The following is a 25,744-nucleotide window of genomic DNA, read 5'->3' as shown; positions in this document are numbered from 1 at the left end:
TATAATTGTATTATTATAACAAATAATTAACAACATAATTTTTAAAGGTCTGATCAATAAGACATCAAAGCTTATCATCGGGTTAGGAAATTATTTGAAGCACCCTTCTTCATTGCATTCTGGTTAAAAACATTTAAAAGTAACATTATTGCGGTTACCAATGATGCTACAGCGTTTGACAATGCTGATAAATGCCATCACGACCCAGGCGAGTTGCTGGAGCTAAAGCACTGTTGCTTAAGTTTCTTGCTGCTAGACAGACGTGTGCTGAATCTAATTAACGGCGTTGCTGTTGAGAGATCGATGCTGAATCTAGAGAGTCATTTAGTGTAGTCATTTATAACATCATGGATGATCAATTGGCCAAATTGACAAAATTAAGGATTAAGAATAGATGTTGCTAGGGATGTTGTCAATCTTGAGCTATTATGGTCAACCAAACCTATATCATCTCTCCGGTTTTTATTTTTGATGCATTTATCGTAGTAGTAGCCTTCTTGATACTGCTGCTTCTGCTATAAATGTTAAGAGCTGATCAGGTGTTTTGTTTCACCACTATAACACCCGGCCGGCATTGCTGTTGTTGCTGCAAGATTTGGGCTGCCGTTGCCTGTGAAGCATGTGGTTGTTGTTGTGCGATTGAAGCATTGCCAACTATTGATGTAGTTGCAGATCCCTGACAGTTGCTACCAGCAGCTGAGCTAGTGCCCGAGGACGTAAGCGATACAGAAATGGATGAGCTGGAGGAAGGAGCCATTGATACTATAGTAGTGTTGCTAGGATTGAGGATGTTGTTGCATCCATTTGGTGCAGTCGCTATAGCAGCGGTAGCGGTGGCGGAGGACGTAAGCACGCTGCTATTATTGCTGCTTGCTGCGGTTGTTCTGAATTTCAGGTACGGTTCTAGTTGACTTTGACGGTGTTCGCGATCTAGTTTCGGTTGTACCATTGTTTGCTGTTGCTTGCTGTTAGTGGTTAGTGCGAGTGGGACTTCTTGCACTGGTCGATGCTGTTGTAACGATTGCTGGGGTATGGAAGCTGATGCTGAGGACAAGGCTGTTGACTGAGGTTGAGATGGTTGAATCGTCTGAGGATGTGTGTGTTGCTGTTGAGTGGGTACAACTGCATCGAAAGCGTCACCCTCAAGATGACGAATAGCTTCGACGATAGTTTCAAGATTGTGTCGGCAGGTATTAAGTCGTGCAGGTGGTTGCTGTATAGATGTCAATTTTGTTACCGCTCCAACTAAATGACCTCCGGCAGTCGAGACCATCATGTGCTCTTCGTTGACTACGATCGACGAGGGCGAATTAATGCGCTCGACCTCCACTTTTGGTTCGGCCTTAATTGCTGCTTCAAGAATCGAAGGATAACGATGCTTTTTAGGAGGCAATGCAACAACACTTTCAATTGTAGGCGATCGTGACCGGGAGCGCTTAATAAACACAGTTTCCTCCTTCAGTGGAATTAGCAGTTGCTTGCAAGTGGCATCTTCTAAGCGATCTGTTTTCCCTCCACAAACGACTATCTGGCGCTTTAAACCCGTATTACTTGACTCTAGTGAAAGCACTTGCATAGTACTAGCTTCCAATTCTGTTATCGGTACTGACACTGCTCGAGATGTTTTGCTAACACCACCGACTGTTTGTGTCTTGTGGATAATAGAAATGTTTGCCTCTTCGGGTGCACCGTTTCCTGATTGTTGTTCATTAGAAAGGACGCTGTCAGAGCCCTCCTGATATTGTAGATGCGTAGGGTACAGTTGTCGTTCCAGAGATTTCAACTTGTCCTCCACTATTGATTTCTGCCGCCGTTCAATATCTAATTGATGCTTCAATTCAAGAAAATCTTTAACTGAGAAATTTACTGTCGTACACAGGCGTCCGTTGTTTGTAGAGCTGTTTGTAGTATTAATGTTTGTCGACGCCACAGCTGGCATAGATGCTGGAGTACTGCCATGCTGAGCCGTACCAGCTCCGTTATTTCTCAGCGAGATTGGCTCTGGAGACATTGATCCAAGTCCTTCGTCCGAAGAGTCCGACACCGGCATACTGTCCATCGCTCGCTTCTTCGAAACAGTCGCAACCAAGCTATTACCGATTGTAGTGGCAACATTGCTAACAACGTTAGGCAATCCGTTTTCGCTGCTAGGAACAATCGTTGAATTGGAGATAGTACTATTCATGGATATCGGAGGTATCCCTCCTTCAGGTGAACCATTGTGATCTTGTTGGTCGAGTAATCGTTTCAATTGGCAATTTTGTGACAGTAGACGGGTCTTTTCTTGTTCCAAAGAATAAATGTATTCTGCTGTTTGCTGTAGGATTGCTGCCTGTAAATAATAGAAAATATCCATCATATTAATTAATGTCACATATACATTTCCACTAATCATTAATAATGTTAATTAGCTATATATAATTGAGTAAAAAACACCGTTGATTCAGTTGATCAATATATTTTTTAGTTTTGATACATCAGAATTTACGTTACATTTCATAATGTCTTTATAATTGTGACCATTATTAATTTTCATTATATGGACACATAGCATAAACATAGCTACACACAACTTTATGTTTGCTGAATACATCTATGATAGTTAGATATGGTTTGGCAGTTACACCTTTTTTCTCACAAAAGTCGATACATTCTCATTGCAATCCTGTTTACGCGTCTCAACCCGGCCACGTAACAAGCATACACATACATCTAACCACGATTATTCAGAATGTATTTTAAAAAACGACTACCTATTAACGCGGTCTATTGACAAGCATTGATTTTCTGAACATTGAAAAATGGTTTGTTAAGCGATGCCAGATAAGAATTCTGCCCTTGCCTTGCTTTTTTCAGAAGGCATACAGTTCGAAAACGTATCAGACAGGGTCACGAAACTTGTATTTAATCTTCGAGGTATTCTTACAAAACGTAGATGCCATGTTGAGCTGCTCACTTAACAAACTCTCATTTGAACAAAATATCTCGACCTAACAGCGCCTCTAGACGGTGCGAGAATTTCCCGAGACTGAGAAGAGACTGAGAATTGAGACTGTCAAATCCATACAAATCCGAACCGAGAATGCTTTCGCCCGTTAACGCTTAATGATGTTCAATACCGAATTGAGATTACGATGGTGTGATCAATTCTTTCAACTTTTTAATCGAAGAATGCAATAGTCCAAAAATCCCAAAATACCAAAAGACAAAAATCATGATCAGGTTGTGTTTTAAATTGCATTGATAAACTGTAAATCAACCATTGATCTTTATATTTTTTTGTAATTGACAATCATTAATGTGAGAGATTCTATTAACTGTCTGGAGCGCGACTTGACAGACAACGTAACAAACCCCGACATCCGTGTCAGAAGTGATAAAAAACGCTGGCTCAGTCCACGTGCATTCATTTAAGAAAATATTTCGAAAAATGTTGCTTGTGTGAGTGTTAAAATGCATCTCCGATATTTGAACAACATAGAGACGAGTAATCGAAACGAGCCAGTTTCGAGGTGCGTCCCACTCACCCAGTAACCCCCACCCCACAAGCTGATTACGAATCTGATTCCTTAACATATATTTATTTTCACAGCCAGCTGCTTCATCGAGCAGAATCCTTTGCCATGTTGCATTACAATAACTGAGATTCAGTAACGGAATTCTCATCATCATCGTCAACATGGCCATGCAGGGTGTTGTGTGATGAACTGTTGAGACATTGAACGCATGCGCACAGAACGATACCTATGATTTTCCCAACTAACTTCAAGTACAAATTCCTCATAGACTGGAGAGAACTTGGTTCAAATCAACACCAGTCAGTATAGCCTTTACTTTAAATTTCCTAAATTACTTCCTATAAATTATTATCATAAACCACCAACCACCTCGCAATCAGCTCTCAGTGTCCCATACGACCGACCCTTCGATATATTAATCGAACAGTTATAAAAATCGCTGACCGTTGTAGAAAAACGTCTGCGCTCTATACTAAGGTTTACCACATTTTGCCACTATAACGGTTCAGATCGATTCATCAAGTGAAACATGGGCGTCTTTCAGAAGCAGTGCACCTGTAGTGTTGCGTGAAGAAAATTAGGATCCTTTTTAGGAGGAAAGGGATTAATCATGTTTGCAACGAACACTCATCGACATCAAACATGTAGCAAAGCAAGCGCAAGCGTTTCAAAACGTGTTGTTATATTTCCCGAACAAAATTTACACATTACACCTACTTGGCCGCATATTGATAATTCAATATTCAAAACACCCGTTTGAAATCATTTAGCTAATCGGCCCCATTACAAAGCTCTCCTGCACGAAAGCGGATTATGGTAAAACAAATTTCTACACATCTAAAAAATTGCACACATTCAGGGGGTAAATATTAGGTTGGATAATAAGTCCTTTCATATTTTGGCAATAGATAGCTTTGGAGTCGTCTATCCCCATCGTTATCAATCACATTATGTCATATCATACCACGTTGTTTTAAGGGACATTTGAGGTATGATTTAATCAAAACAAAACAGAATTTGGAAAAGTGGGAAAAAAGTTATAGCTGTTCAACGATGTGTGAAAATATTGAAGAAATTTTAGGCTTTAAGACTGTTTGTGTAGCTTCTGCATTCTTACACCATGATCTTTTTCGCACGTTATTGTCGTATTTGATCTACTTTTCATCACCTGTAACCATTCGCTTCAGAAACGGTTGAATTTCATTTCGTTTCAGCAATGAATCGCAGATGTTAATTCGGTCCAATAAATTTTTCACAGAAAATTCAAGCGGTATCCAAACTTCGAGCTTTTTTTAGCCACTCTTTTTTAAATGGTTCAAAACCGTTTGATGCTGAAGGCTTTGTTTCTTGACGAGGTCACGGCTGCTTATATGACGATCCTGGTTTATCCTTTCAATAATTCCATCGACTGTAGCAAAGATTTGTCAACCAGAGCGAAGTGCATTTTTCACATCAAAATTTCCAGAATGGAAGCGAACGAACAGAACGGAGCGTTGTGCCACACGAACTGATATAGCATCGTTCCCGTAAACTTCACAAATTTCGTTGGTGGCTTGCGTGGCATTTTTCCTTTATTTATAGAGAAAATTTAAAATATAGCGAATTTCCCTTAAAACAACGTGTTATGATATGTCATAATGTAATTGATAACGGTGTAACTAGACGACTCCAACGACGTCTATTGCCAAAATACGAAAAGATTTCAGCTCCAACCTTATACTTGTTTTTTACCTCTCTGCCATGGAATGTTTTTTTTTTTTCAACTAAGACCGTTTCTACACTGCGATGTTTTTTTGGCAAAAATAGCTCTTTTAATCAAAAGAGCTATTTTAGCAATAATCCTGCAGACAGAATAGCGAAAACACACCTACAAATCGCCTTAACAATGCCAGAATAAGGATGCTTATTTAGCCGTTTGTTTTTCGTGTGTTCGAGGGAGATAGATAGATCTTATAAGGACCTTGCTTCAAACGTTTTTTCGCAGTGTAGAAACACTCTAAGGAAAAAGCAGCTGGACCGCCTGTGTGGATCGATATCAAAAGCATTTTTACCGTTCCACAGTTCAACAGTAACCATCATCGTCTTCTATTTTTTGATAAACTCATTAACTCTTATTTACTTACAAAATATTCCAACGCTATTAAGATTTACAGTTCCTACTCGTTCCACTGATCGACAGTGAACATATTTTTAATGGTCTCAGTTATTTGAAAATGGAAATTAGTGAATGAGCAAGTATGAATCTCGATCGCGGAAAGTAAGCACAACCGTTTCCTCGCAGATGGGCGTTTTGGAAGCAGTTAAAAACACGAGCTCATTTATATCTTTGGAAAGGCAAACATGTTGGAGCCTCCTCTTCCTCTTGCCAATTGTAATTCTAAAAGTTTAAGGAAAAAATACTAATTGATTGATACAGTAAACAGAAACATTGGATATGGGATTGAGAAATACAAAACAGCATTACAACAATGTCGCTGGTCATGCGACAATTATAGGAATATTTAGACGGAGATTATCGCCAGAAGTATTCATTCCAGATTTTCAAGCAAAACATTTCAAAACAAATCGAACAATGAATCGTATCATTAGCAATTATTTAATGTGAAACCATCATTGAATTACAGGTTGTGTATTTACTGATTCTGATGGACGCATGTGGTAGTGAAAGATTTGTATGTTGGTTCCGGTTTTGAGAGTATCGCATCCACACGCATACTCCTGCACCACGCGTCGTTGTTGTTGCCGGCCGCGTTGTTTTGTCACTCATATTGCGGGACTGTACTTTTTGATTCCCGCGCTTTGCTCTTTTTCTGAGTCGCCGGCCTCGCACGAAGAGAGTTAAAACGCACCCTACTCTACCCTGCTCTAAAGGGATTCCATTCGACCAATGTTTTGGTGCCACATCGGCATCGGCAAAACATCTGTGGGCCAACCAGCTGAGAGCGCAGTTCTAACGGCTTTGCTGTGGAATTTGATGACAGCACAAACATCGACTTCTAAGGAATAATAAACAACACTCGCCGCAAGCCTGACGCTCAAATGCAGTTTGCATGGATCAAATCGTTACTAAAATGCAGTTTGCATGGATTCGCGTCAATTTCCGGTATTCCGGTGTGAGCTGTTGATAATCGTGATCTCAAATTGGGCCGTTAGTAATGCGCAGTTTCTACATCTAATGTCATTTCTTTCTCAGTATTGTACCTTTTACTTGATCTAATCTAGTAGTCTACAGTCAATCATTGGCCTATCGCCTGTTATGCGTATCATGAATGTAACATTAAGCAAGAAATACATGCCCACCTGATGCCATCATTTTGAGTGCTACACTGTGACAACTTTCTACTAGGTGTATGTACACTGCTGTCCAATAAAATAGGTAATTGTTTTTTAGCTGCAATATTTGGTCATTTTTCAAAATCTATTGTATCCATTGGTATTCCAATGATAACACAACATAGTTACAACAACCAAAAATACTACAAAGAAAATGCAAAAGGATTATAATTGCAAGGAATTTGTAAGTTATGATAGAAGTTAGTTAAAAATGCCTGGCCAATTAAATAGGTAAATCAGTGAATAGGGTAAACATTAATTACCTAACACGGTTTTCATTTGCTTATATCAAAAATCTATATGTGATTTCAAAATTAATCAGTATCCAGAGTATCGCCCGTTGTTTTGAAGAACTTTCTGCACTCTTCTAGGCATTGAATCGACCAAATCCTGACTATTTTTTACCTGAATGGAAGACCATTCCTGCTGCACTTTTTTCCACTATTCATCCCTGTTTGAAAAACGTTATCCAGCTCACTTTTTTATAAAGGTATTCCACATGTTTTCAATCGGGTTTAAGTCAGGAGATTGACGCGGCCAAGGCAAAACTGACACATTATTTCTAACAAACCATGATTTCATAAGTTTTTATGTATGATTTGGATCACTTTGCTGTGGAAAAACCCATCTTAGAGGCCTGATTTATTCTGCGTGAGGCAGCATTACCTCTTCCATAATTGATTTATACTCGAGAGCATTCATGATGCCCTTTATTCTGAAAATGATAACCTACACCAAACCGCGAAAAACATCCCCAAATCATGATCTTTCCACCACCATGTTTTATAATTTTTTTGTGAAGCGAGGATGAAATTCTTTGCCAGCAGGTAGTCAAACATTGTGCTGAGAGTCCAAACTAAATAAATTTATTTTAGTTTCGATGCTCCACACATTTTTACGCCACTTTTTGGTACCTTCACTACCTTACCAATAATGATATTATTCTGCACACTGTTTCCTCATCTGCAAAAAAAATTTGCTCAACATTGGCACTTTCCGTGCGATTCGTTCTGGTAGAGTAGTCTCTTTTAACTGCTTACGGACAGTTTTTGGGCTAATAATAACGTTTGTTTGTGAGCAAATCGTTCTGGATGAAGCAAACGGATCATTTTTGGCCAAAAGTGATATGCGATGATCAGCCGTTGGGTAGGTCTTTTTCGGCTTAGCTTGCGTTTCCCCTGTTTTTTTCCACAACAATGCATCTCTCACAAAGTTTACTGATCTGCCTAGTGGGTTGGCGGACCCTTTTGTACGTTGCGCCTTCCTTGAGCAAATTCTTCACAACCTTTCTTTCCTCAGGGTTTCAATGATTGCTTCTGCCCATTTTGGGTGTTCTAATAAGAAACAACGATGTGTATTGGGTTCACAATTGAAAATAGATTATAGCAAGAACAAACAAACCAGTCTTTTTCATAATGTCGGGCGAAATAACATCATACACAACAAATTACCTATTATTATGACCATGCCAAACCAGACTGCTATCAAAGTGGGCGTTAATACACATATCACTTTTGAGTAAACTATCACCAAGAGGGCTGATAAATGACGTAAACTAATGTATGTAAGTACAGTTTACACAAGGATGGCACAGCAAGGATGGTGAACATTGCATGTGCAGTTTTTAGAGTAGAGTTCAAACTATACCAGCTTTACACAATTACCTATTTTATTGGCCACCAGTGTATATGAAACCCCCTCGGTGTTCTAATAGGTACAGTATGCAAAAAAAGTTTATCCACCCCTTGCAAGCAATTTACATTTGGACTGATTTTTCATGGAAAACCTCAGCTTAAAAATGCGTATCACATATCAATAGTTTTGTTTTTTATTCTTCTGTACTTTTATGCATTTTTAAAAAATACCTCCTAGAAATTACAATAAGATATTACAAAAAGAGTGGAGCAAGGTACGAAAAGCACGCAAAAAAGTGTATCTACCCTCATGTATTTTATTGGATGGTGTTATACAGTTTTCATTTAAAAAAATCAAATAACCATTTTTCCTCTCAATTTCAAAAATGTATTTTAGTTTGTTTATCCCAAAAACATCTTTTGAGGCCCATTGGAAGGTTTTATCGCCACAAATAATGGAGTTATGTACTTAAGAAGCACCTAATAAGGTAATAGTCGTTCAAAGAAAATTAGAGCAATACTTGATCAGGAGCCGGCCATCATTTCTCTTGCCATTGACTAAATAACAAAAGTTATCTGGTCTAATTATAGTAACATAAAGTAATTAAGCTCATTTGAACTAATAGATATAATCTATTAAATATATACATTACAAACTCGTACTTTCGAACGCACATCACTTGCAAACGGATGGGCCGATTTCACTCATTATTGGCCCAATGAATTCGTCTTGTTCTGCTGAAGGTTTATACGGTGAGAAATTTTGAGTAAGTTCTGTCCATTAATGGCAAATTGTAACTCAAATTTGCACCAGATTTCCACTTCCCAGCCTACTTGATTCGATATTATTTCAAAACATTGGATTGAAGCACCTGCGTTGAATTTGATATTCTTGCTCTAATTTGATCATCGTCGCCTGCTGTGTTCAGACCAAAGAGCGATTGGTTTGAGCAAACCAACGATGATTCGTCAAGTGATTTAAGTTTGGTAACTATTTTGGTTTGAATCAAAAACTATTTGTGGTAAATAGAAAACTATTTGATTTTAGTTGAGTCATTTCATAGACAGAAAAAATGCCTGCAATCAGAAAATCAAGTAAAGGAGTGCGCAGTCGAAAATCAAAAAGACTGGCACTAATCCGTAGAAACCAGACCGCTGAGCAACGGGATCAAGCATGTTTTTAGCATCAATTGCGTATGTCTGAACATCGAAATCATGATCTCAAGAACAACAAGAACGGATTAATGATAGCGAAATACGAAGGCAGTAATGCAATCAAGATCAGGATCGTATATGTGGAACTAATACAAATCCTCCCGCAATTCATTTACATTGTGCCGCATTGCTATTTGGTTCTACGACGCCCTACAATGAAATGTCGTGTGTTGAAAAAGGGAAGATGAATGAAAGGTGTGTTAACATTGCGCAAAAATTTCTTTTCAAAACACCCCAATTGTGATGGCAATTATTGGATGTTGATGTTCAGTACCATTGGAAGCATCAGTACAGTAAAAACCGTTTAACGCTTGCAATATGGGCCTCAAGAGTCGAATGGCAGAACGAAGTTTGCCGGGAACACTAGTATACATATAATGCAGATATTGTATTACGGAGTCAGCAAAGAACTGCATTATTAATGCAGCTTGCTGAGCATCGAGCACAAGATGAGCGACATTGAGTACAACATGAGTGCCTCTTACTTGCTTCAGCTGAGGTCAGCAAAGTCTTGCTTTGGTTTCGAATCCAAAGCATTTTTGGTCGGAAACAAGAAATTTAGGATTTTTTGGTGAAATACGAGTTGTTATCATCATCATAATGGCACATTTATACCAAAAACCACAATTTCAACTTCCGCACTCAAGTTCACATTTATCGGAGCTAAGGGTCTCACACAAGTGTTTGGAAATTAAAATGATAGTGTGGACACTAGCCGACCCATTTTAATTGCCAATTTTATTGATACTGTGGACACCGGTTCTAACCGTTGTTAGCACAGCACCAACATGAAGCGTAGCGTTATGAAGAGTTGAATGTTCTACAATCGCTAATATACAGCAACAACATCTTAAAATATATAAAAAGATGTTCAGAAATCAACTTATCTCGTCGATTTATGTTTTTTGTGGCCAAAAACACATGTAATTGATGTGTAATTGCAGGTGCACGAATGTAATTGCAGTTGACGTTTCGGTATAAACTTTTAAGCGATTATGCCTGCCACACGAAGCGTGAACTTTTTGGCATTACATTCTGAGTTTACGCTAGAGTTTACGCTTCGTCTATCCCTGGCTTAAAGGCTTATACATAATCGGTGTGCATTTTTTCTAATTTAAAACTATAAAAAATTTTATCCTTGAATACAAAATTGAATGTTTCGTGCCTACAAACTATGTAATGCCGACATCGATGATTTTCCGCGTTCATTAAAAAATCGGCGACAGAATCACATCATATGCTTATTGAAGGTTACGGTGAGCATGCTCTCACTGAAAATCAGTGGAAAGTGCGGTTTAAAAAATAACAATGTGGTGGTTTTGATGAGAGAAATCCAGATCTTATTGGACAAAACGGTTACTAATGATCGTTACTAGCAGCAATTATTCAATTTTGACAGAGACTTAAAAATTACCTTTTTTTCTCCCCCCTTAAGGGGGGACGTCGGTATTTAATTTTTATTTGTGACACATGTTTTTAACATTTTTCCCTGAAAGCTGACCCTTTCAAGAGTATTGTGTAAAAGTTTTGGATCAATCGAAGCAAAACTGACAAAGATACAGATTTTTTTAAATCCGCGTTTCATACAAGGCTCCATGCAGCCCGCTACTTTGAAGAGCGTTTCCCAAAACCAACGTTTTTAAAGTCGGTGTCCATCGTACCGTAAAAACTACTTGACCGGTCGATTTGATATTTTTAACATATAATCTGCACACTTTTTGCAAGGTAACCCCGTCGAGATATCATTAAAATTGTTTATACCTTTTTAAAACAATTCTGCAAAGCTCGTTTTTTTTTTTGGCAGAATCGCAAAAAGCATCACTTTTTCAACTTCAAATATCTGCCAAAAATCGAAAAATTGGAATATCGACAAAAACTCTCCGAGGTTACCTAGATAAACTTATAACCTTTCTAACGATTTGAATATTTCAGATAACCCGTCATGTCGCTACGATGGGCACCGTAAAAAGTACCTTTTCGTCGACACGCCTGCCAAAATTTGATGAATAAAAATTTCGAATCGATCGGTCTAGCAGTTTTTACGGTACGATGGGCACCGACTTTGAAAACGCTGGTTTTGAGAAACTCTCAAAGAAGCGCGCTGCATGGAGCCTTGTATGAAACGCAAATTTTCGAAAACCTATAACTTTGTCAGTTTTGCTTCGATTGGCCCAAAAATTTTACACAATACTCTTGAGACGATCAGCATTCAGGGAAAAATGTTAAAAATATGTGTCACAAAAAAAATACCGAAGTCCCCCCTTAAGCAAAGTATTTTAATTGAATGGTGAGCTCTAAAATGTTGCTGCCTGTTATGGCAAATGTATGTATTCGTTTACTGCAAGCCTGAAAAACACTTATGTTTATGCTGAAATCCTAATGGAAAAGAAATAATGTTTCAAAGCACTTGCCATATCTGCTTACCTTGCTTAACTTCTCCCCTTCATGATGCGGTAGCATCTGTCGGAGGCTCTGGAATCCAGCATTGATGCTCTGCATTCGCCGCCTTTCGTTACTGTTTGCGATTTCGCGACGCATTCGCTTTTCGTCCTTATCCATCGGTAGGCCGTTACCGTTGCTACTACTGCACGCCGAGGAAGATGAGTTATTTCCGCTATTGCTGTTGTGGTTTCCTCCGTTATTTTCGTCACTGTTTTCAATACAAACGTATCTGCAATTAGATATCATAATAAAAATAAAATATGTACGATAAAGATGTAAAATGATTTGGCGTTGTAGTAGCCTAAATTTGTTTTCCGAACTGGTCTGAAAAAAATAAATCCTGCAACAGCTATCAAAAATTATATTTTTATAGCTGTTGCAGTAGCTTATAATGTAAGACGATACGTTAAATACAGGTTCACTGTTCTTATCTTCTCTTTCTCTCTTTATCTGTTTATCGTAATTAATCTAGAAAAACCTTCTCAGGTGTGGAGCGGAGTAAAACCGTCGGTCACATTTCGCGATTTATGGTACAAAATGCTACATAGAATAGAGTAGACATCTTTCTGTTATCATTTTTGCTTTACTTTTGCTTAGCTGACCATCAGCAGAGTAATGGTGACGTGATCCTTACTAACCAACAATGTGATTGCTCACAGCTGTTTCTATGCATTCTTCCGTTAAAATTTACCGGTGAGGCTGAGCTAGTTCTGGAGGTAGACCGATCCCGACGCTTACGATAAATTTGATAGAGTGAAACAAAAATGATTGCTAATGGGCTGCTAATTGCTGTCTACAAGCTCAGATCTTGATCGTTCAATCGCTTCGTACGATCAAAATCTGAACCTCTGAGCATAGAAGCATCTACACGTAATAATTTCATTGTAATTTTAAATCGAGGATCCCATACCATAATAATAATATTTACTTTTTACTAGCCAAGACCAAACACAAATAGGATAAATTTCGATAAAAACTAGCGCGAGCAATAGCGAAGGTTTTGCGCGTAGAATAAAACAACCAAAACTTCAAAATTTCCGAAAATTTCATGCAAATTGGACAGATATTAATGCTCTTTTGCTTCCAATATCTGACCGATATTTGCGTAGACGGCGAAATGTTCCCAATGCTGTTAACTATATACACCTAATATAATCAAACCGCCTTCTTATCTATATAAAAAATGTAAAAGAAAAAGAAGCTTCAAACTAATTTTCATTTCATTTCAAAAGGAATTGTATAAACTCCAACACAATGAAATAAAACCATAAAATCTACTATTTGTGAGTCAACTCACGTGCATGATAATCGATTACGGGCCTGATTCCGTGATGTAAACACGCTTGTGCCACTGACAAGTAAGAAAATGTCCATAGATGTATGTGAATAAGCGATCCTATTGTAGAACTTCACCATGTATAAGAAGAATCAAGGTTTATGTTGTGCTGTGATTATACCAGGTGTACAAGCTTAAAATGATCGTTTTTTTTGTCGATAAAAAACACTTTTTTGTTAAATAGAAAACCAAAAAAAAAATTATTCTAAGTATTTACCTGTGCTAGCTATACATTTTTCCTATCTTTTGTGCAATTTGTGTCTACCATGCAAAAAAAATTGTTCATTTAGCGACACAAACCACCTGTCATGCCATTTTCCGACAACTTCATACAAATCGAAGTGCTGCTCGGCCAGCGCGTGACCGATCGTCGAAAAGTGATGACATTTGGAATGGCCGAGGTCCATTTAATAGCCGGGTGGGATATAACATCCCAGTTAAATGTATTGAAATAGTTTTGGACCATTTTTGACGAGTGCGATTTGTTTTGGTTTCGCTCCATCTGTTTATCGTTTATGAATGGGGTACCCATTAACCCAAACTTAGGCTTTTTGAAATGGCTGGTTGGATAATTCCAAACTACTGGGCAAGTAATTTTAACGATTGCATATGATCCTCGTCCAAAAGAACCTGCAATTCATGCTCCAAGCCGTTTTTGGTTCGATTTTCACGCTTCTTGCCACTGAAGTCAAAATGGTCATCTTTCAATCAATTTAGCAAATTTTTGCTGCTCTATCACATTGTCGATTTGCTCTATCACATTGTCATCATAGGCCTCTACAAGCATTTGAATCGATTCTGTCGCCGATTTCTCCAAAAGAAAGCAAAACAGTGGAGCTACCCGCAAAAGCTATTTTTCAGGCACAAAACTAGAACATGATTAAGCAAGAAAAAAAGTTATTGTGTAGTATCACTTATGATGTGGACTGATTTATGAAAACAGGTATCGAATAAACACAAAAAACAGTATGGCATGTCGATGACAGCTCAATTTTGTCTATAAGGCCATCTAAAAGCAAACGGCCATTTAAGCTTGTACACCTGGTATATGGATCTATAAAGCCATGGAATCAATATAGTTAAAAATCATATTGCAGCATACATCTCAAACGCGGTAATTTCGGTTGCCGAGCAAAGTTATTTCATGAAACGCAAAAAGCATGCGAGAAGAGCAGTCGCTTCAAGGTTAGCCTACATTATTGCGAATTTTACGATAACGGGCACCCCACCTCTTGGCTCTCACACCAATAAAAGTTACCACCAACACATGCGACAGTAGTGTGATGTGGGTCGGTGTGCGCTACCACCGAAACGCAGCTTGAACCCGCCAAACCGTGAGAAACCTGCTGCTGAATGAAAAGAGGAGTATGGAACAAGAGGCCGGCTCAATGATCGCAAAAAGCAACAAGAGTAGGATTATACTACCACATTGTGGCGGCCCAACACCATCACATCACTACTCTAGCAATAACGATGATGATGATGATGATATGTGTGGTGTTGCATGCGATTTAAAAGTAAAATCGTTAAGCGATCAAACGGTCACACCGGATTTAAATGACCATCGCCAACGCGCCGCCACCGGCTGTGACAGACCACTACCCCATGGCGATGGCGCCGGCAGCGCGCACGTGCTACGAAGCAATCACACAATCTCTCTCGCTCACGCGCGTTCCCGACTCCCACCATCGGTCGTCCTCCCTTTTCAATATCACCTCTACCGTGCGGCAACGCGTGTCGGAACTGTGGAGCTACCAGGCTAGACAGCTGTGTTATGCGCAAAAAAACAGCAACCAGTAAGGCCGCATGGGTTCAAGGTGAGAGACACGGCGATGCGGCGTTACGCGCGCGAGAACGGGCTTGAATGAGTTGGATTTGATTCAACGTGGTCAGAGTGCCGACTATGCTCACTCACGTCCCGGCTAAATGCCAGCTGTAGTTAGTCGTAGTACACTATAGTACCCCGTCGACAGCTGTAAAATGGGTCTTCCAGTCGTGGATGTCTCTCTCTCTCTCTCTCTCTCTCTCTCTCTCTCTCTCTCTCTCTCTCTCTCTCACACACACACACACACACACACACACACACACACACACACAATGCGACAGAACCGGTCTGAAACAGATTAGAACCGTAGGCCGAAAGTGACAGCTATTTCCGCGAAGAAATTTTCATTATCTTGAGATTCTACACCACGTGTACGCAGGGTTACGTTCTTCCATTGCGCATCCGCTGACTCTTGACGATCTTGACATGGTTTAAAAATGCTCCAATACAACCCTTTACTTTATGTTATTCATTTATTTTTTATTATTTTATTTATTTTCAGTATCAGATTTTATTTTGTTCCGTAATTCATACGCTACCATAATCGATTCCGCGCCGGAAAAAAGGGCCCATGCTCTTCAGACAGCTCCCTTGGCATTGGTTCGCTTGGCAAGACGTAGCCGCTTCCAAGGTGAACGGCCCGGACCAAAAGAGAGATCCGGGAGCGGTAGGCTTATAGCAGACGCAATCGAAGGGTAAGGAGAAAAGTGTTTAAACTGGCGGTGAGCACGTTACCGCTTGACGATATTGTAATAGTTTGTAAAAGAATTTCATGTTCATTTATGCATATTTTCTAAGTAATTCTAAATCGAAATGTGAAAGTTTCACACCTTACTCCTACTCCACGTCATGCAGAGAACGTGGCCTACACCCTTGGATGAATGAACTCCAGCAATGCATAGAGGAATATAATTGTTGCATCCACTTTTCTAGCCAAAAACCAGGACAAGAACATCAGACACCATCGCAGGCATTCCTGGCACTCGGCGGGTACTAGCAGTGGTAACCACCTGCACCTTGGGTGCATCGTCGTTTAAACCGAGTACCGGGAGTGGCAACCGTTTCGTTTCAATGGCTAAATGATTACAGTTTGCCGACCGAACATTTGCCCTTTTCGCGATGGAACGAAGTCGCGACTGCGAGAACAGCGGACTCCACAAAGCTAGACGTTGATGATTTCAATGATGATGGCGGTAAGCGACCACCAGTCGACAGAGAGCGACTTGTCGATGCGTCGCACACTTTTAAGCGGAGTGTCGTGTATTAGTGTAGCCTTCAGTTTACTTTTTAACCATCTCTAGCTATCTGTGTTGGTTTCTCTAGCGAGGAGAGTAAGAGTCGTTCGTCATGCGCACTACGTCCCGCAACGAATACAATTGAGCGAGGATGTGCAGCAACCACAACCCAGACAGATCATTATGACCAGAGGCGTGCGGGAGAGACTCGAAGGGAACAAGGATAGTTGTTGCGGTCAGTTGAATGCACCAGACATGCATGTCGGTTCACCGAGCCCTCTCACCAGTTCCACATGCAACCCACCCAAAGCTGCATCATCGTGCACTTCTCCGACCATGAACAGTAGGAAAGAGTGCTGAATTACTACGGAGTAAGAAAGAAATGCAAGGAGGCGCGGGATGGACATAGGATAAGCGAGAAGCGAGAGAGAGAGAGAGAGAGAGAGAGAGAGAGAGAAGGAAAAAGAAGAAGGATCACTTTAGAGCGAAAAGGGTGCGTACGTTTCGATCGCTTCGTGATGCGAAGGGGAAAAGATAGGAGGGGGTGGGGGGAGTGCTGCGCTTCGTTATGACCTACTTTTACTACCAACCGATCGCTACTGATGCGCGCACACACTTCTTTCTCATTTCCTCTTTGATTTGCTCGAATTACATGCACTACGTAGCGCAGTCACTGGTAGTGGCAGTCCTTGGTGCTGACTTTGTTGTGTTCTTCGTTGGTAACGAATATAGATCGAGTCGAATGTAGACGGACACCGTCTGGTACTCTTCTTCTTGCGAGAGTGATCTTAACTTGATGTAACATTGCCAGTAAGCCCATCTCCTCCGCTCACGCTCTAATTCATTTTTTTACTGTTTGCAACGCCAATTAATATCGTTCTTTTAAATACCAGGTGTATGCATATGAAACCGCCTTTTTCATTTTAAAGCTATATCTACGCCAAATGAAGCTGTTAAGTCAGTCTATGTTTTTTATTTTGTAATAATTGTAATTTTCTAATTTAACAAAATATCTAAAATTTTCATTGCACATAAAGTGGCAAGTTCCGTTTCCTATAAACAGCGATTCGCGGAAATCGTTGGGTTTTTCGCCTCAATCTCAAAAAAATCAGCGGCCGAATCGCATCGAATGCTTACTGGAGGTTAAGGTGGGCATGTTCTCACTGTGCAAAGTGTGGTTTTAAAAAATTAAAAGTAAGGATATTAATGTGAGAACCAAAAACCAGCGAAATTGTTCGAAGTCATCAAATTGCAGGCCTTATTGGCCAAAACGGTTACTAATGATCGTTACAAACAACAATTACTAAAAAAAATTAACCAAAATATCTAATATTAATATATAAATTAATATATAAATTAACCAAAAACGACAAAATTGACCTATTTTGCTCGATGAAAATATTCCGCCACCGCGCGGAATATCGGCCAAGAATACAGTAAAAGCCACAATTCGTAACAATTTTCACTTGCGGCTAACTCACCAGACTTGACTCTATCAGATGAATATTCATTTGCATCGTTGGGACAGGTAATGCCTGAGCAGTTTTTCCTTTGTTACGGAAATTTGAAAAAAATTATCGGTTTGAAAAAATAGTACAAAAAATAGCAAAATGTGTAGCTAACGATTGCCATTACCTTGGAGAGTAACTGTTTTCTAAATTTGAAAGAATTAACGTTTTTTTTCGCAAAACAAAAAGCATGGTTTTATATGCATACACCTGGTAACTGATATTTTTGTTCTCCTTGGTCTGCAAAACTGCTTGTATCGACGCATAGAGCACTACATCATCGAACATCACTCGAGATGTTTCGGCCGGCTGAGCCACGGCTGAGAAAGTCACACATTAAAGAAGAAATAGCGAAGAACTATTGACGTTATGAGGACAGCCTTCTAATAAAATCACTCTGATTTCACGATATTTGTGAATGGCAAAAAATATTCGTTTTATTATTATTTAATAAATTTTTTATGCTCTTGTCCTAACCGCTACCGAGAATCTACAGGGTGCGCCATCAGGAGCTTGCCAATTTTAAAGTTGAATGGCTTAATTTTTTTTTTAATTCGAAAAATGGCTTAATTTTTTTTCAGCCGATTTTGGGTAATGAACAAGGTTTATTTAGGTATTAGGATATTAGGACTATGATATTTATTGATACTTTACTCGAACGAGGAGTCCACCCCATTGCACGACTGCAGTTTTCACTAGTGAACGATTATTTTCAATATAAAGTGCTACAATTTGAGTCCGCTCTTTTAACGCATAGACTGAGATTTTTTAGACTGACGTTTTCGAAGCTGGCGTAGTTGTCCAAATCCGTTGAAAATGGCAGAGTTATTGAACTTTACAAAACTACAAGGATTTTTCAATTCATTGGGAGTTCGGAAAAAAGACTAATCTTTTTGCATTAAAAAAATCGCTATTTTTTTTTAAATCGTCACATATTGACTTGTTTTGCAAGTGCGGCTATAGAAATTTGTCGGTGCATATTTCGTACTTGATCGAAATATTAGTCGAAAATCCAAATAATGCCAATCAACCGGACGGTTTTATTCATATTTCTTTCTACTTAAAAACGTCCCAAACCCAGAAGTTGAATTAATAAAACGGTTTAGATGATACTTGAAAATTGTGGGTGCGGTTATAGAAACTTGTCTCAGTTATATATACACCAATAGAGCACATTGGAGAAAAAAAAAACTGCACATGAATAAAAGCACTGAGTTTAGGAAAATCAGGGCGATTTTTTCAGGCAAGTTCAATGGTTAAAGACATATCCACAGAACACACTTTCGCGCTCTTGTGCTGTCAGTCAATGCGTCAACCACGGAAGTCGCACGCAGTCGACAGTATCAGTCATCGGTTGGTGCTGGTATGGAAGCGCACATCCCATTAAATAGCACACGCCGGCGAATGGCACGTAGGATTCGCTCTGTAGTATGCACAGTGATAGAAGCAATGATCAACAGACCATAGCCATTTTTAAGTCTGTATTTCTCGCAAACCGCCACAACACAACGCGCAAAATGCGCACAAAGTCCAAACCATCCTTCATGTCTGATGTCGACAGACCTGTTTGAGTGTTGTGTGCAATGCGCTTCGCTCACTCTCATTCTTTTCTTCAAGGCTGAATCAGTTTAAAGATAGCATATTTGAATCCACCAATGATGGAGAAGCGTGACGTGTAGCGCGCCACCCGCGTTCGCGTAATGGGAACTGCTGCAGATTTGACCAGACAAAATACACTACCGCTTTACACAGAACATAAAAACCACAAATCAGTAACAGCGCATCTAGACGGTGCGAGAATTTCTCGAGCCTGAGAAGAGACTGAAAATTGAGACTGTCAAATCCATACAAATCCGAATCGAGAATGTTTTCGCTCGTGTAGAAACTGGGAATAAAGCGAGCCTGAGGCTCAGCTGAGCAAGCTGTCAAACTATCTGTCATTGGCTGTTAATTTGACAGCAAAGCGATTCTCGGGCCAGGCTCAGCTCAATTGAGCAAATTCTTGAGCCTGAGAATCGTTTCACCGTCTAGAGGTGCTATAAGGAAGCATTTGCGATGTTCGAGGATATATGTAAGGGGGTGCGAAAGAATGCGCCAGGAAAGTGGCATAAGGCCGATTGAGGGGAGTTTTTTTTTATCAACAAGGAAACCCAAACAGACTAGTGAAGGTTTATTTTAAGAGGTTTCTTGCTGAAAAATTTGCCAGCAGCGTGTGTGTCGAGAAACAGAGGAATGCAATAATGTCTCAATCTGACTGTGTGTGTGTGTGTGTGTGTGTGCTAATATTCATTCTTACCTAAAATAATATACATTCTTACTGATTTTTCATGGAAACCCTTAGCCTAAAAATGCCGTATCACATATCAATAGTTTTGTTTTTTATTCTTCTTTACTATGCTTTTTACATTTTTGAAAAATACCTCCTTGAAACAAAGATATTACAAAAACAGTGGAGCAAGGTACGAAAAGCACGCAAAAAAAGTTTATCCACTTTCATGTATTTTATTGTATGGTGTTATACAGTTTTTACACCAAAATAATCAAACAACCATTTTTCCTTTCAATTTTAATAATATATTTTAGTTTGTATGTCCCAAACACATGTTTTGAGGCCCATTGGATGGTTTTATCGCCACAAATAATGGAGTTGGACACATCCTTCAAATAACACACATCATTCAACAATGGACACATCCTTCAAAAAATCCTGTAAAATTTTCATGTCAACTTTCATTTTATAATTACCCAAGTTATTGATGTTGCTACTTTTGTATTAAGAAAAATCATGAATACAAAGCATGGATTATCATTGTTATTTGATGGGAAAAATACCGTCACAGCCCACGAATGGATTGAAAAGTGTTACAAGGAATCTGCTCCGTCGAAATCAAGTGATAAGCGTTAACGAAAAATCGGTATCTAATTCTCTCCTATCAGAAAGACTACCAGAAAGGTTCGCAAAAAATTGTAGCTCGCATCTAAAGGTGAAATTCATAACAATCGTCTTACTTGTATTCTGCGTTTCTGAACTTCCTTTTTCAATGATTTTTGTGTAGGCATTTTTATATTAGGAAATGATTTGTCAACGTTTCTTACTGCAACACAAGAAGCTTTTAGTCAGTTGCTATTTTTGTAATCGGATCCAATATTTGCTAATAACTGTTATTGTATCTTAACCCGATCGTTATCAAGGCATTCAAATTAGTGCTTCTAAAAATGGCTCCGTCCGTAAGATACCAAATAAAAAAAAACATAGTGCTTCTAAAATTAAAATTGTATTTATCTGGCAAGACACAATCAGAAAAGGTTACTTTTTTACATTGTGGTAATATCCTAGTGTAAATATTCTTCCACTTTTAGTAGAGCTCTAGGCCAATTATTTTGTACTATTATTTATAACATACGTTATAGAAAAAGCAATTGAAAAATATGGAGAAAAATTATAGCTTGACGTGCCCACACGCCGAACTTTTGAAAAATTATTCTTTTTAATAAACCTAATCTAAATAATACGATAATCTTTAAACAGTCCTAAATTTTGGTTTTTTAAGGCGAATAATGAAGGTGTTTTTCTGCACTTTTGTGTACCATTGCTAGATATTAGCGAGTATACTAGCAGAAAGGTAGTGTTACTTTTTACTACCGCCTGCTTTTCTAACAATTTCAAAACAATCCATTGCATTGGGTTACTATAAGTTTTTGTGGATTTCCTAATCAATGCTAGCAGCTAATCATGTCTAGCAGACTTGAATGGCCGGACTGATTGATTTGTGAATTTGCCGATGCGAAATTTGAGAAAATGTAAAGTTTTCATTCTTGTTAGTATCAAGGCAATATAATTTCAAACGTCTGCCAGCTTTGTTTTTACCATGGCACCTGTATAAATGACGCTGCAGCATTTAGCGCCATTTTATTATCATTTTGTGAGCTTTTCCTAAGAAGTTTGCCTATGTTCAGAATTGAAAGATCTGTTAATGAAGTTCGTTTGAATTATAAAATTAAAAAAAAAATTTGAACGGATCTTAGACGGATTTGTGGACGGATCTTAGACGTTTGCGGAGTTTAGACGTGTTCGTAAAGACACCGACGCACTGGTCGTCCAAATGAGGCGTTACGGCAGAAAACGTCGAAAAAATCGAAAAATTGACACATTCCAACCGTAAAGTGAAATTGTAAAAGATTGTTGATGCCTTAAAGTTATCAAAAAGCACGATTTTCAGTATATCACACAAACATTTGGGTGTAAAAAAATTGTTTATAAAGTGGCTGCCGCGCTTCCTCAATGAACCTTGTCACAAGTCGAAGAAAACCATGGACAAAATCAAAGAAATGGGCTTCGAATTGCTTCTCCACCCACCGTACGTACGATCCTCGGTGGGTGGGGAAGCAATTCGAAGCCCATTTCTTTGATTTTGTCCATGATTTTCTTCGACTTATGACGAAACTGTTTTGAATCCATGATAGGATCGCACGACCAATATCTGAATCGCACGGAAACGTCCACACGCTACGATTTCACTGGAATTATCGATAGCAAATCTCAAACGATAACTAAAATCTTTTCTTTTTACTCGGCAAAGACATTCGTAAAGTGCAATAAATTCGATGCCTTTCTCTTTATTTCTTTTTCGCGCCACGCACGATGGCAAAAGAGATGCCGGTCGTTTCACCTCCGGCTAGGGCCTACGCGCTATTTGTAAACGCCCGAAGCGCTCAGAGCCGCATGACAGAGTTAGCTGAACATTTTCATTTCTTTTTACTTTTGATTTAATTGCCGAGGATCTTTGTCGCGACTTCAAGGACATTGCCTCAGCATTATCTGTCTATTTTTTAAGCCAACATACGGTATCTATTGAATTACATGCTGTTGCTGTGTGATTATTTTACTTTATTTTTGCTGTGGTGTTGCAATTGCAAAACTTTGTTCTGTGAAAGTATCGAAAGAAATTAAATGAAACAACTATTGACATTCACTTGTCAAGGGTTTTTTGTTTAACCCTCATCGGTCAGTCGAAAATTGGATCGAATCGGTTCTTGTGTATGCGTACGCATACACACATTTTTCCAAACCGTGCCAAAAAATCCAAAACAAAAACTAACATTAGCATCTGATATTTTTTATTTAATCATTGGAATATTCTTTATTGATAAAAAATTACTACGTGTCAAAAATTCTAAAATTTGCGTTGTTACAGCGGCAAATAGAAAATCATGTTTTTGAGAAAAATACGAAAAACCGTGAGAAAGTACGTTTTTCTCAATTTGTTGGCACATCTCTTGCAAATATCATATCGATGGTCATGTCATGGTGGCATGTTACAATCTTATCGCATATTCCTTTCGTCAAACCCAAAACAGTAAGATCTAAGTTGCTTTTGGGAACGGTGTATTGATCACGACTATTATAAATTTGTTTATTGAATTTTGAAACCCATAAAACCAAAATTGCCATGCCATATTTTTCAGATTTTGATGGATTATTTTGACGGAACGGAACGGAAGATCACCCTCGAAATAGAACCAACTTTTCATCGACTGTTACATTTTTTTCTGGTTTGTAGATAGTGTTTAAATTATTATTGCATCTATAGAACACATTTCTGATCGGTCAGAATTTATCATGAATCAAACATCCCTCTCGATCATCATATCGAATGCAACCATGAAATCGCTTGAAGGTTTATAACGGCACCGTAGCTCCAAATATTGCTCGATCAATTTCAAATTTGAGTAACACGTTCACCATACCGGACAAGAGATGGTTTTTACCTGAAATCATTTTTTCAGAGCTTCAAACATGATTTTTTTCGGCTAAATACATTAGGCGGATGTATGTGTATGCGTACGCATACACAGGAACCGAATCGTAAGTTTTTCTGCTCAGGCGATACTACACATGAATAAATTTGTTTAGTGATGTATTTCTATTCTATGATCAAAATAAATCTATTTTGGAGAAATTCAGAATATTTCATCGAGCCGCTTTTGAATAATTTGATACTTTCCAACCTAATTGTATGCGCGCGCATACAAAGAACCGATGAGGGTTAATGTTTGATGAGTTTTACGGAACACAGGATGGTTTGTCTGTATTTTCAATTCAATTCAATTCTTTAATGTCTTGTAAAGGCACTGTCATTTCTCACTGATAGCTAGAAATTTTCACACAACTAGCACATGAAATTAGAGTGTTTAGGTGATACAATTAAAAAACTTTAGCATTTGTCGTTGAATCTATTTCCAGAATGTCATTTTAATGTTATTGCCTTTAGTTAGAGAATTACGCGCTATTATTAAGAGGAAACGATTAAACAGCGCTTAATCTAATGAAACAATGAAAATAACAATAACATTAAAAAGACATTCGGACCTTACCTTGCGAGCAGATCAGCAGATTATCTGGTTAAAACTTCATAAAAATTTCCTTAATTTTTTGCTCAATAAAGTAAAACGACATATACGGTACACAAATCGGCTAATATAATTAAGAAAAAATCAATAAATTTCAATTTTTCTTCATTTTAAAACTTTTTTAATCTTCGCTAAAACGAAGCAAAATCTACTGCATATAATCTGCTATTTTGAACGTAATGTTTCGCCCACATGTTATGCTGCATCTAGACGACAGCAAGAAGTGGACAGGTTTTTGCTGAGAAATTCTAAAAAAACGTCAATAAATTTGTGTAAAGAACAAAACGAGATATTATCTGTATCTTCAAAATCTAACCTGTATAATGTATAATAAGGTGTATATAAGGTGAAAAAAAATGTATAATAAGGTGAAAGCTATGACATCTGAATTTGACCAGAATATTCGTGAACAGGACCTTGGAGTAGTCTTTTTAAGAAGCAGATGATCCACTGGTTGTTTCGCAAAAATGCTGCTCATAGGGTTGATGGGCAAAATGATCCTGTCAATGGCATAAGTCTTCGTGATAAACCAGCCAGTAAAAGAACAGTCGAGAAGTAATAAAAATGCCTTAGTTGTGACGGCGTGGGAAGCAATATATTCAAAAGGGAAATTACTCCTGATATTCATCGATAAAGGAGTAAAAATTGACATAGAAAATTATTTGTATTTCGTTCTCAAGGGACTCATTATACGGAGAAAAAGAAATTTGTATCCCATAATGCATTGATTTTGCAACCATGATGCAAGCAAAATTTGCCATATTTTAAAAGCTCGTCGGAATGGCCTACCTCAATAATGAGACGACTACAGATTTAAATCCACTGGATTTCTAAGTGATTAGTTATGCTGTGAAATTGATATCTGTCGCGACAAACCCCCGCAAACGCGAAATAAGAACTATGTACATCTCCTTTCAATGCACATTTATCTTTTCATTGCGCAGCTATTATCACTCATTCATTGGTTAAATGCGCGGGTGTCCTGTATACTCCCAATCATATCTGCCAGTATTAATTATTGCGTGCAACCTATCGGTTATGTGAATTTTAACACTACATGGTCTGTCGCAAATAAAACAGGACTTTTTCCATAAGAACATTTCTGGAAGAGCTAAATTAATGTGCGAAATTTTGCGAAGGTGCTTCTTTTAGGCACTTTAAGTCCTAATTTCATGAGATTTGGTCCACCAGAAGTAAAGTTATGGCGCCCAGAGTGACAGTAAATTTGGGTGGTCGGTACAAGCCTTCTCAACGGCCAAAATGACAGCATAACGTTTTCCTTTCATC

General features: G+C 38.5%; 1 protein-coding gene across 2 annotated transcripts in view; it reads right to left on the bottom strand.

Moving 5' to 3' along the window:
* Positions 1–515: 515 nt before the first annotated feature.
* The window catches only part of LOC126570706 (uncharacterized), a 29,315-nt gene continuing 4,086 nt past the window's right edge, over positions 516–25,744 (bottom strand). For both annotated transcript variants that reach the window (XM_050228667.1, XM_050228668.1), the window contains 2 exons: positions 12,125–12,371; positions 516–2,332 (listed from right to left, as the gene is read on the bottom strand). In XM_050228667.1, the coding sequence (XP_050084624.1) occupies positions 536–2,332; positions 12,125–12,371 (2,044 nt within the window). In that variant the 3' untranslated portion in view covers positions 516–535. The remainder of the gene's footprint in view (positions 2,333–12,124; positions 12,372–25,744) is intronic.

Source organism: Anopheles aquasalis, chromosome 2 (assembly GCF_943734665.1).
Source record: "Anopheles aquasalis chromosome 2, idAnoAquaMG_Q_19, whole genome shotgun sequence".
NCBI classification, from domain to species: Eukaryota; Metazoa; Arthropoda; class Insecta; order Diptera; family Culicidae; genus Anopheles; species Anopheles aquasalis.
Note: the sequence above shows the minus strand (reverse complement) of the source record. Positions and strands in the feature narration are given on the sequence as shown.